The 14,348-nt window shown below is 38.0% G+C and overlaps 1 protein-coding gene across 1 annotated transcript in view; it reads left to right on the forward strand.

Moving 5' to 3' along the window:
- The window catches only part of LOC126817751 (uncharacterized), a 35,475-nt gene continuing 21,127 nt past the window's right edge, over nt 1-14,348 (forward strand). Inside the window, exon 1 of the mRNA XM_050544899.2 lies at nt 1-493. Coding sequence (XP_050400856.1) covers nt 428-493 — 66 coding nt within the window. The 5' untranslated portion in view covers nt 1-427. The remainder of the gene's footprint in view (nt 494-14,348) is intronic.

Genomic DNA, 14,348 nt, shown 5'->3' on the forward strand with positions numbered 1-14,348 from the left:
GCGACCACATTATTTATGAGTATACGTAAACAGATATATTGATAAAAAATTTGTGGGCAACTCGTTTGTCGCTTCGGTTCTGTCAGATGAAAAAGATGAGCGATGCTAGTGTTAATAAATTATAACTGTTTATCGATTAGGTTTTAGTTTTAGTCACCAGAAGAAATCGCAGTGTTAATGTTTATGACACACATAAAAATGGAGCTTGATAAAATGACAACAAAGTGAGATAGGGACAGGTATTGATTACAGGTTGAGGTTTGAAATTCCTGAAAAACAAAGCCACACGAACTTGTATTCTATCTTTCCTATTAGTGTAGGGTTTCTGGTGAGATCTGGAGATTATCGGAGAGTGTCGCGACTAACAATTATAGATTGTGTTAAAACAGAAAACAGTCAGCAGACGACTTCCAGAAATTAAAACAAAATGGACGAATTACAGAGAAATGATGAATTCTGTTCCAGACTTAAGCAGCTTTCTCCGGATATGCGGGTAAGTATATATATATATAAGCAAGAATAATATAAACTATATTTAGGTGTGTATTATAGAATTTAGCAAAGGTGTCATTGTATTGCAGAAGCATTGGATACTACCTAATGAACTACCAATTACTAATTGGAATTCCAAGAACTGAAAATTGAAATGGATTATTTTTTGTTGATATAGTATACACCGTGATGCATGTCCATTTAAAAAAAAAACTTATTTAAAGAATCTTCGGTCAAGATGTATTACAGGTCAAGGCGATGTTTGCACACCTTCCGTAGATTTACCTGAATTTCGTGTATGTCCGAAACTTCAAGGCGATAAGTTTTCAGTAGAATTTCTTTTTATCTTTTTTATTTGTTTTTGTCTTCTATTCTTCTAATCATAAAAGGGCTGCTTGGGGAGTTTTGTTAAATATATATAAATAAATATATGGTTAAACTAACCAAGCCTATTCAAACTATTTCGTATCAATGAGAAATAAAACGTCCATTTTCATGAATATTTTGAGCCCTTTATAATCCCATGCACCGTAGATTGATTGCTTATCTGAAATGACCGAATTTTAAAAACAACATCATAAAGATATGGGCCCTTATTGTTGGAATCAATCAAATCACAATATCTACATTATACATACCTTAATGAAAATCATTTTCGTAAAATTAAAATTAAACACATCAATTTAATTTTAAATCAAGGCGAGCGTGCGCAGTCTGGCCAGCGTTACCATCAATGTTATATGATCTTGCCTAGGCTAGATTGTAGATCTTGCTGGCAGCCGGGTCCTCTACAACCTAGGTCCAAGGTATGCAAGCAAACATTCGCCGGGCCAGGAGTAGTTGTGCCATTGACCTTACCACCCCCCACCCATCAGGACACCTGACATTCCTTCACCATCCGTTGGGACTTGGGGTTAACCTCAAATCGTCACAGAGTAGAACACTCTTCTGGACAAACCGGGGACAAACTATAAGGTCTTGGATACCAATCTCACACACGTAGTCGTAGGTTAACTCATAAATCTCGTGTCTGCTTACCTTGGGACAGAGTAGTGTCGGAACACAGAGCCGTGTGAATGGAACTCGGTTTATCCTTGAGAGGTTTCCTTTCGACTGTGAAGAAATCTATGCTGGGGATACGTCCATGCCGCAGCTACACCTTATAGGCTTAAAGGTGCGATGTCTAAGCGTTTCTTTGATATTCAGCTTTGTTATCAACCGACAGATTTTTCTGCTGGGATGATTTACAGTTAACTTTAGCATTTAAGGACTAACTGGATCTGAATCGGTATGTGTTAAGCTCCACAAGAGAGTTTTCCCATTCAGAGCGTGAACTTTAAATCTCGGGACAGGAGTGAAATCTGGTCGTCGGTTAGGTTCAGGCTACTGAGGTTGGCAACTGTAAGGTAATCTTCTTTGGCATTCTTGGTGGTAGAGGAGACCGGAATGGAGATTTTTTTTAAGGCTTTCAAACTTGTTTAGTTGGTTAGTTCGTTTTGTCTCTCTGAGGCTATCTAGTGACTGAAGCTGCTTGGACCTGAGTTGTCGGTAGTATGCTACTGTTAAAAACTAAACACATTCATATTATGTCAAAGTATTGTGCCAATTATTATAGAGGAACACTGATGTAATGTGTTTACACAGATCTCTGGTGCAGTTTCTTATTCAGTGGACCCCCCCCCCCCCCCGACCCCCAACCGCCGCCCCCCGCCACTAACTTCGCCACTGAAGTCCATCCACATGAATATTCCCTATAGAACGATTCTGACACGCATTACAAACTTGATTACAAGAGCAAACCCTGTCTGAAATTTTCGATTTACAATATTCTCCAGCGCCAAGTGGTATTCCCTTGCTAATTTTAAAAACACGAAAGAAAAACCAAAACAATTACACCTGAAAATTATATGATTGTAGCTGTAAAAAGAGTAGGCATTTTTACTCCCACGGGTTAATTTATAATTTAAATGTTTTGATATCACAAATCTACAACACCTCTTTGCTTCAATGAACCTTCACTTGAGGTTTAGGCTTGATTACGGGCACGCTTCTCTTTTTACCCATAGCCTACCCCGTTGCAGCAAAAGCGGGTAGGTTAGGCTACGGGTTACGATGTGTATATTTTATAAAAAAAAAGGGGTAAAAGAGATACTGAAATCTATTCGTTGATTTTTTTTTTATAACTAATATGAGTTTCAAAATAATATTTATATGGTAATTAAGGAGAATAAAACAATAAAGAAACTTTATGAAGTGCAAGTTGGATAATCTTCAGGCGTCGATGTAAGCGGATGTAATTTCAAGCTAATGCAGTGGACTTCCTAACGACTATACGTTAGCCCTCTGTTCTGCACCACTAAAAATCCCGTTGAACTTTGTCGGCCAATGCAGGGATCGAACACGGGTACTCATTGAGCCACGGTGGCTCTATCCCGAAGATTACAACGATAAATAGATCAGTTTCGGGGTCGCGAGATGTGACATTATACTATTTTTTAAATTCAATCTATCCGACTATCCTGCATCATTTCAAGTAGAAAACTTTGTAGAAACTATTAATTATAATATTGCAGACTAATTCATATAGGCCATTGAATCTAAAGGTAAATTACAAGATGCACTTGATGTCATTCTTCCATAAAAGAAAGTTTATTGAGAATTTTAGTATTGTTCATGCTGTCAGTGAATTCGATAGCCCTCTGGCCAATTCATTTGCTTTATTATATACTTTTGGTGTTTATTGTTTGAAATGGCTGTGTCTTGGTTACGTTTGGGTTTGTCAATTTATATAATTTATACAGAAAATATATCTATGAAACTGAGAGAGAGAGAGAGAGAGAGAGAGAGAGAGAGAGAGTAGTTCTACTGGGTGATTTCGGGACTAACGTGTGGTTCAATTTTATTTCAATAAATCGTTGTCCGTAGGAGTCTTTAGTAGTAGTGGAAATCGGAGGGCTCGTAGAAAACCCACCATGGTTGGGAATCGAAACCACCCCACTTGACGCCACATACCTTATGGCTTAAAGCACACTCGCTCTACCATTCGACCACCTATCCTCATACAAGAGAAAAGAGAAAGCTATTGGGGAAGGTCAAACTGCTTTAACTGCTTGTCTAGATAAACTTTATAACTTGTTTTTTTTTCTCATGAGAATATCCAAAAGCATGGTATAAAGTAGTTCCTTTAGGAACTTTCTCTGAGCGGACGATGTCCACTGACAGTCCCTATCGGGCCCTATATAGTTGCCATATGAAAATACCGCTCTTCCCCACCTCTGTTCTAAGGCTTTTTTGGAATCCTTACCTACTATTTTTTCCTTGATTCTACTTTATTCGCCAAAGGAATAATTTCTTGCCACAGCTGACACACATTTATAATGATTCAACACCATTTTCAAGTAGAATTCTGCAATATGAAAATACGGTAAAATATCGCTCTTCCCCACCTCTGTTCTCAGGCTGTTTTAGAACCTTCGCCTTTTCTCACTATATTTGACACAAATTTCTAATAATTAAACACCATTTTCAAGTAGAATTTAGCGATGAAATAAACATGCGGTTTGCGCATGTTCGAGACTCGTAATGGCTGATCAGTTCAAACGTATTTTGTGTATGTTTTTAATCGCAGAATTCTACTTGAAAATAGTGTTGAATCCTTATAAATGTTGGTAGTAGGTATAAGGGATATACTGTCCCAATTTACAAATCTCTGGTTCTATTCCTACCCGGATAATTTGTGTGGAATAGCCATTAATTCAAGCCTAGATATAGAGATATACCCCCCCCCCCCCCCAAACACCCCAGGCAAAGTAATGCACTGGGACCCCTATATACACAGCCACTCACATGAATGAAAATGTAAATGGTCGATAATATGAAAACTATATTTATTTAATGTATTGCGGTACTTCCAACGACATCACTGTTTAAATATATGAGAAAAACATGCTGTACAGCAAGTGGCGCCATAAGCTACAAAGATTGGCATGGGCACCCTGCCCTATCCCCGGGCAATTGCCCAGCTTGCCCATCCGTTAAGACGACTCTGTAGGTATACTATTCTCAATGTCAAATGAACAAATATTTGGAACAGCATAAGCTTTTCTTTAAAAAAAAAAAAACCTGTGTTTTGAGGGTAGAGATCGGAAAGGAGTGGTTTCTTTATAGTTTTGTTTGGGTACTCTATGTTTTATCTCAAGATCAGTTCTTTATTTAAAGAACTAACAATCTACCGGATGGGCGTCAAATGAAAACATCGGCTCTTCGTAACTAATGTCAACAATGGTAAAAGAAGTGGAGTGTCAAACTCGTCATCGGTAAATATTCTATGTTACTACGTCCGATGTAAGCGCACGTACCGTTGCCATCACTACACAAGGATCTTGAAGAGTTGTTATATAACCTGCGTTCTGGTTGATGTGAGGGATTAGCCAATGAAATTATCTATTGTGGTGAGTTCTTGGCGTGCGGTGCATGGAACTGTGGGCAGACATTCGCAGCGAAGACAAAGCAAAAGCTGTATTTCCAAATACTCACTTGTCTGACATGTCTGACATCATAGGGTCAAAAACCGCTCGTGTGACCATGACGCGACCTACCACTACAACGGACCAGATCTTCGTGTACTGGAGGCCATCGGAAGTAAAAAAAACGAAACGAAACGAAACATAGATATGTATTTTAATCAGATTGCAGAGTTACCACTGTGAAACAGATTCTTGCCACCAGTGTATAAATAATATCACCTGTTCCGGAAAGATTTCACGATTTACCCCCACTATGCCAGTTCCTTTGTTAAGGGATTAATTAACGATGCAACAATAGGGATTAGTTAGGATTAATTAATCCTCTGGTAGTTCAATTCAATACTTTATTCCATTTCACATCCACTTTTTTACACATCATTATACATTTTTATCATTTTAGCATAGAATGTACAAGTTATCATTCACCGAAAGACAGTTCAATTCAATACTTTATTCCATTACAGCATCTCCAATGGACACTATCTCCTTTTCTCGTTCGAATTCTAAACGTATGCCCTCTATACACTAGATTTTGACCACCACGAGCATTTGGTATGAAGCTAACATCTACTTGAACGTTTGCCATCTTGTGATATCTGTCAGATCAGTGTTGTTGACAAATCACAGTGGTTCCATATATAGTTTCCTCTGAAAAGAGCTCATCATCATGATAAATGCTAAGGGATTAATCTGCTGAACGATTAATCTGCTGAACACAGTTCTCTACACCATGCAACTGGCCCACTTGATTAAGGTGTCAATTATAATCCGATAATCATTAACTGTTCAGAGATTAAAAACTGGCATAGTGGGGTGAAGCCCGATTACAGTTATGGCAAGCAGTTTTAGGGCCACTTTTTTTTAACAATGGCGTCAAAAAATATATCATAATACCCGTCTCGTTGAGTTAAATATCTTTGATGTAGCCGGACCTATTTTGTAAACAAAAAGCAACATAATAAAATAGGTTATATTAGAATTGGAAGCTCTAGTTCAAGGGTGAAATATTGCAGGGCTTGTGCGCTTTGTAATTATTAGATAATGTGCACATTCTTAGATTCGCGTTAAGGCAATTACGACGATTATACCGAATCTAGAATCCCAAGGCTATAATCCATTTACAACGTCTTCTTTTTTTTCCGACGACAAATTTTAACATATGATTTTCAGATAAAAGTAATTGTTAATCCTTGCGAAACGGATATTAGTTTGGCACAGTTGTGAGTTTGACTTGATTTATTAATATTTAATAAGCTTTGTGACACACATTTCTTGTAAACATTGGAATATAAACATTCATTGAAAAAAAAAGATCGATGTAAGTCGTTATTGATTATGATAATAAAACAACTGACAAGAATTTCGCCATATTGATCGCCATATTGTTTGAGTTATTGATAAGAATTATACTCACTATAAAATACAGACGTGGCCTCCTTATAGGACCAACGAAAGCATGGCAATAATGTATTCTTGAAATTAAGAATGTAAAGTGTGATCAAAGAGAATATTAAAGTGATATAGTAGTCCCATATATATGATTAAATTTATTTAATTGCCATGAAAACACTAATGATAGCCATTGTATAGAATGTTACGCGCTGAATAACTGATAAGGGCGGGTATTGTTTTTTATACAAAGTTGTCGTCATATTTGTCTTTTATATTAAATATTATCTTGTTCTTTGCGTTTGGAAAAACCAAAAAAATATCAAGTTCTTTTTAAAATATGTTTCTCAAGAATGAATTAAGACACGTGAGATTTTAGATGCACGTCCATAAGTGATTATATCATTCTTAATTAATGAGAAAGTTATGATTTTTTAAAATATACTTAGCTAAAAATTAAGCCAAATTTTTAGAAATGGACAGAAGCTACTTGTAAGCAAACTTGAAAGATTACCATATGTCCTGTCTGAACATTGAGTTTAATTTTAAGAAAGACAAATAATTACATGTCAATCCTAAATTAGAGGAATTAACACACAAATATTCACCAATTGTGCTGATAATGCTTTTAACCATTGCTTCGGAAATATCAGTAATGAATCCCAAAACGTCTATACCTCAACAATGGCAATCTAATTGAAATTAAATTACAATTTCGTTTGCGACTCAGTGAGTAAGACGCTGGCTCACTAACCAGGTAGTCCCGGGTTCAATGTCGGTGTTGGTCGAGAAAGATTCTGGTTTTACTAGTCATTCGGGCCGTAATAAATAAAACAGGATCCAGTACACGTTAGCGTGCAGGCAAAACGTTTGTCGGTTGATTGTCTACTAAGACTAAGCGGAAACTCCTCTGTCCGTTTTAAATTTGCCCACAATATATACTAGACCGGTTGGCACAAAAAGAGAAGGGCGCTAAACCTCGATTCATTTCAATTCATAATTTCATTTCGTTTTTTTACACTGCTTTGATGGAATAGTCAATTTGTCTCAGAGGGTACATACAATCTAATTTGAACATCTCTAAAGCGCTAATGGGCCTTTAAAATATACTCTTCAAAAAAAATAGGGGATATTGAAATGCAAATACCTATACAGGTTGTGATATGATAAATAGTCATGGACACTTGACATGCTTTGAGAGTGTGTTCACAGATGAAGAACTTATCGCCCCAACAGAACCACAGAGCTGCACATGTGACACGCAATAGCGCCATACACGTGGGAGGGGTTAATTGTCAAATTTGACACTTCAAGGAAGGGTTGATAAAAACTGCCGCGTGCTGGTGTATCTATCCATGTTTGCTTTCCTATCGGTTCTTGCATGAGATTTACTGTTTACCATATCTTTGCTTTAGTGTGCTACGTTTAATTTGATCGGGAGAAGACGTGTTCGTCGACGTCAACTTAACCGACAACACTGCAAGAATTGGCCGAGGCACTGCAAGAAGAGTGGGTCAGATTGCCCCAAATCGTCATTGGACGGTTGATTATGCTGCATGTCTGAGGTTTGGTGCAGAAATTACTCATTATTAAGACAAAAATCAAAAACGTTCATTTTCACTTATGACGGCGTATCTCTTTGCGAGTGAAATTGGACCGTCAGATAAGCCGCCCATACGAACTGTTTATGTTCTTGTGTAGGCAATTGGCCTGTTATTAGCATACACTGGTTACTTCTAATAAAACATCAGCGCAGTTTTGTATTGTTTCTGAATATCCCCTACTTTTTTTGAAGAGTATATTTTCAACCGGTTGACAGTGAACCATTTAAGTGCATTGGTGATAAAAACATAATATACTTTTTTTTACGTGGTGCATTGATTATACAATTCAATGGTAAGGGCACTCCATTCAAGGTTTTCATAAGTATGTCAGAAAAAAATGTATATTATCGATTAATATGTTGATAATTGTGAAACTTTACAGGACAATTAACAGTCAACAACTCAATGGTTTAAAGATGAATTATTTAGGAGCTAAATTCTGTTTTCAAATGTTCTATAAATTATTATTTAGACATTTATTCACATGACAACCCCATAATCAGAGAGAGAGAGAGAGGGGGTGGGTGTATTTAGCAGTGGAAGGAAACCGGAGGACCTGGAGAAAACCCACGAGGTTGGACAGGTGACCCTACTCCTTGTTACGTTCAACCGGGCAATCGAAACCACGCCAGCTAACACATTGACAGACCTTATGAAACAAAGCGCACGCACTAACCATTCGGTCATCCAACCCCCCAAGTAGATGTATAGAAAACCAACCTAATGGATTTGGAATGTATAGGCATTTAAGAGAATGAACAGGTAGATCGGTGGGAGACTGAAAACTTAAGAACATCCAGTATTTCGAATATTCACAAATGTGTATTTATATACTAATTAAACATGCATTATGCAAGAGCAAAATCTGCTTATTACAAGTCTTTCTTTAGGCCTGAAATGTTATCTAAATTATCAATTAGACATTAATTAACTTATCCAGACCATAATCAACTCTCGATGTCAAGGCTAGCCTTCGATGTTGGCTAGATTAGATTCCTATATGCCACTAACGGCTATTGATAATTAAATCAATGAAAGCGGATAATCGAGACTATGCTGTTTATATTAATGATTTTAGTAATGATGACCGAGACTATGCAAAAATTTCACCCGCTTCTTTCTCGGCTCATAGTCATAGTGGATCAATTTGACTGAAATTTTCAGCAAATTACCTTTACACTATCTAGTATTTAACTATTATAGCGAGAACTGCCATCTTTTTATCTTATCTCTCATAATGTATCTTTAAGCTAGTACATATTTACGGGGAGGCACTGATCTCGTTGCTCTGTTTTAACCCTTCAAACACATCGAAAATTATGGAGAAATGTCGAGTGTTTTTAGGATAAGATGATTAGGTAAAAACAAATCCAACGGAACAACTGTTAAAAACACACGTAAAAAAATATTGATTACTGGAACTACGATGTTAGGTTTGAGAAATAACTAAGCTATACGTGTTTGATAGAAATGGCTGGTTTTGGGTATAGAGTGTGTTTGATGGGTATAGAGTGTGTTTGATGGTTATATAGGGTGTTTGATGGGTCTAGAGGGTGTTTGGTGGGTATAGAGGGGGTTTGATGGGTATAGAGGGTGATTGGTGGCTATAGAAGATGTTTGGTGGCTATAGAGAGTGATAGGTGGGTGTAGAGCTTGTGTGATGGGTAGAGAGGGAGTTTGATGATATATAGAGTGCTTGATGAGGTTGTTTGATGAGTAAATAGGGTATTAGATGGGTATATATGGTGTTGACGGGAATAGGGTATATTAGATGATTATAGAGCGTGGGCACATGGGTGTTTATTGGGTATAGACGGTGTTTGTTGGGTATAGAGGGTGTTGGTTGGATATAGAGCATGTTTGATGGGCATAGAGCGTGTCTGATGGGTACGGATGAGGTTTAGTGGGTATAGAGCAGGACTGATGGGCATAGGGTGGTTGATAGGTCCAAGACCCCCCCCCCCCCCGTTAGTTGTAAGGGATGTCTATGCACTATAATGTATATCGCCATTACGAGCGGTAAAATGTACTTCTATATAATTATTTCCCTCATAGCACACTGTATGGCGTATGCCCGTCTTCATTAGCCCAATTTGGAGCAGAACAGTAGGACTTTAAACCCCATTTCATTCCATTTCTATATATAATTATGCACAGCACGCCTCTTCTAAACGTGTTTTACTCTGTGTTCTTTAGCAGCTTTACATTAACTGGCTTGATTTTACCATAAAATGTATTTTATCCCTTAGGTGACTGAATGCATTGTACTAGTAATAAACAAGTCTAATTAAGCTGGGCCGTGTTTTATACAAGCGTGTGGAATTTACAATATATCACCTTGGTTAACGGGAAGTAATCAATTAATATTATGATATTATCCGATTTCTACCGTATTACAATTGTCAAGGGATGGTTTGTAGTCACATTTAAAACTAGTTATCGCCAATCTGTGAAATAAACATGGTTACTCACCTCAATGTTTATGCTAAGAATGAATGGATTAATTAATAAGAACTTATTGAACTTCACTTGGGCAACTCTTTTCAAACCTGGCAATTAATTGATTTTAAAAACATAAAAAAATCCATGGCATAAAACAGATTTGACAAAAATTCAAATAGATATTGATTATTTTGTGAGAAAATAATATAACTTTTTGACGTACCGACCAATACCAGTAGTTATTTTCTCGGATTTCATGTTTATCTAGGGGTCACAGTGGCTATGTGGGTAAGACGCTGGCTCGCTAGTCTGGAGGGCGGGTGTTCGATCCCAGCATTGGCCGAGAAAATTCACCCAGATTTTCCGGCGTGGTACCTTACTTGTCAGTGATGCAGGAAGGGGGAGGGCGCTGACAACGACAGCTGTCTAGTCGTTCGGATGACACGAAAAACCGAGGTTCCGTGTACACATTGGCGTGCACGTAAAAGACCCCTTGACAGTTGGAATTCGATTTAAGAGTAGACAGTAGTGCCGCTGTCCGTGCAAACTTTCTCGCATAGCACACTGTATGACGTATGCCCATCTTCATTATCCCAGTACGGGGCAGAACAGTAGGACGTTAAACCCCATTTCATTTCATGTAAATGAAATTTCTTTTTGTAAAGTAGCTTTTTCTTTTTTAATTTGGAAATCGAGGAATTTTGTTGTTGTTGATGAATATTCATAACTTTATGGACATACATATTGATCATCCCAGATGTTTAAACTGTAATCTTTTGTCAAATATTTGAAATGCGGCTTTGTGATCTTCAATCAAAGAAATCATTCTTATACACAGAATTAAGTACATGTATTTGGGATTTTTCCCTTCTGATTTGGCATTGTTTGTTTACCTCATTCACTCATGCACCCCCTCCCCCCTTCCTCCCCACCCCCCCCACCACCCCTCTTTCTGAACAAGAAAACAATTTTCGATGTCAAGTTCAAAAGGCCCTACACACCGACTGTTACAACTGGGATAACAATTTACACGACATACCAAGCAATGAAACAGATTGTCATCAAGTCTTCATCTGCATCTATCTGTAATGCTGCCGAGGGCTAAAATAATAAAGATAACATACATCTTGAAAACAAGTTGATAGTATAAATAAAGACGAAGTCCTCGGATAGAAGTAGGAAATATAAAAGTGTTGTTCAGAAAGATTAGATCCAGAAACGAATATATTATATACTAATAGTAAGTGCAGGAGGACCGCACTACACGTAAAACAAAAATCTACAAGATAAACCTGCGGACAAGACAGAAAATAGACATTGCAACAAATAAACAAATATCAAATCAAGTGAATGGATCCGGGGGCCAGCCGTAAGCGTAAAACACTATCAAACTAGTAGATCTAAATGTTTATTGCATCAAAACGTCGATTATGGACAGCATGCATACATATACATAGTATATATACAGTATGATATGAAAGATCATTCTTAATGATGTACATGTAACTAACAAACAATGGTAATCAGATTCTCGGTTGCTGAGAAAATAACGAAATTGGTAGTGTCGCAATCAGAATATCGCAAAACAAGATGGCGAAACTCTGTTTTATAGTGTCATGGAGATTAGGGCTACATTTTCCAATCAAACATTAAATTACAGAGTCGATATTTATATCGATAGAAGAAAAGACAACAACACTGGGCTATGAATGATCATTGAGTAAATATATTAGATCATATCGATGTGTGGGGTGTGCTTGTTTAGTCGTTTCGAAAAACTCCATTAATGTCATTAGAAACGACAAATAAAGAACATAATAACACGACTATGTCTTTTATCTAAAACAACTTTATTTTTTTAGAAAGACTCTGCCCCAGATGTCGCTTAGTGTTATTAGATCAATTAGTTAAATTATAAAACGCTGGGTGAATGAAAAATGTCATGGATACGAAACTATTGTAAGGAATTGTTCTATAGTGGAAATCAATATAAAATAAGGCCTATATGTATAATATGGTGTAGTTCAACTAGAATGAGTACGCTATGTTATATACTATTCAAAAAAAGTAGGGGATATTTGATTTTGGGGGCATAATACTAAAATATGCAAATGACTACGAAAAAAGTCACTATAGAACCTAACAGAAGAAACATTTCCAGTTACATGTGACGCCCAAACGCACCAATAGCTACCGCATGGAATGCAGGTGATGCTTGGGATCATCATGGGGGTCCAACCCAAGATTTGCACGACTCTGACTTTGAATGTTACAGTCATTGTGGCATTGAATTCCAGGGTGGAAACATCAGTTTAATTGTTTTAGTGACCAGAAAACAAATTTTGATATGCGTCGGCTTACCCAAAATGAAAGGTTACGTGCCCTTGGCATGCTACAGATCGGCACAACACAGGCGGTTGTGGCGCGGACGATGAATGTTTCTCAGTCTGTCATAAGCAGGCTATGGTCCAGATACCGTGATACACAATCTGTACAGGACAGACCACGCTCAGGTCGACCAAGGGCGACAACTCAAGCCCAGGATCGATTTATCCGTACCTTGGCCTTGAGAAATCGTGTCATCACAGCAAATCAGATCAGCGCTCGTCTTCAAACAGACACTGGTGTGAGAGTGAGTGGCCAGACGATTCGGAATCGACTGCATAGGGGTCACCTTCGCGCCCGACGTCCTCGCGTGATCCCTTGTTTGAGAGATCATCACATTCAGGCAAGACGTCGTTGGTGTAGGGATCGTCAACACTGGGATAATCGACGCTGGAGCAATGTGATGTTTTCAGATGAGTCAAGGTTCACTGTTGATTTTTTGGACAGACGTAGGAGGGTGTGGCGTCGTCGAAACGAGCGCTTCCAAGACGTTAACGTCATCAGACATGATCGATTTGGGGGTGGTTCTGTTATGGTGTGGGGAGGAATCACTGTTGCTGGAAGAACGGCTTTACATGTTGTTGCAGGGCGTGTTACAGGCCAGTACTACCGGGACAACATCTTGGCAGTCCATGTTGTGCCGTTCGCACGACGTCATGGCCGCCGTTTCATCTTCCAGGATGACAACGCAAGATGTCACAGGGCCAGGATCGTTACAGGTTACCTCCAACAACAGAACATCACCACATTACCTTGGCCAACACTGAGTCCCGACCTCTCCCCCATCGAGCATGTCTGGGACATGCTTGGACAGAGGTTACGTCAACGTCAACAACGTCCTGCCAATGTCCAAGAACTTGCTGCTGCGTTGCAACAGGAATGAGACAATCTGGACCAAAATGACCTTAGACGTCTCATTAGGAGTATGCCACGTCGGATCAATGCTTGTTTGGCAAACAGAGGAGGATTTACCCGTGACTGACTTGGTTGTGATGCTGTGGTAACTTTGCTGTTTGACCCCGGGTATCATTTTACCCTTATAATGGTCAGTCTGTGCCTTACTTAGTCTAACGATCATTTGGAATAAATCGATGAATGTGAACTTCATTTCATTTTGTCATTTGTTTCTTCGCCAGTTTCATTAGGTGACTTTAATAACACTTAAAAATCAAATATCCCCTACTTTTTTTGAATAGTATATGTCTTCCAGGTTTAAGTGGAAAGATTAAATATTAAATCGAAGTTACGCAATCATAATTCATACAGTCTATGTCACATTAAGAGACTACGAGGCATCAGAAAAATAAACTAAACTAACAAAATAACGGAAACTCAGTCATCAATAACCCTGCGTATACCTTTTACAAGCAACAATTATGAAACATTTCTGATTAGCAAAAGGTACATCAACTTAATTGAGTGATTCAAAAAGATAATCTTGAACCGATTATGTATTTATGAGACATTTCTGATTAGCAAAAGGTACATCAACTTAATTGGGTGATTCATA

This window comes from Patella vulgata, chromosome 4 (genome assembly GCF_932274485.2).
Source record: "Patella vulgata chromosome 4, xgPatVulg1.2, whole genome shotgun sequence".
Classification (NCBI taxonomy): domain Eukaryota; kingdom Metazoa; phylum Mollusca; class Gastropoda; family Patellidae; genus Patella; species Patella vulgata.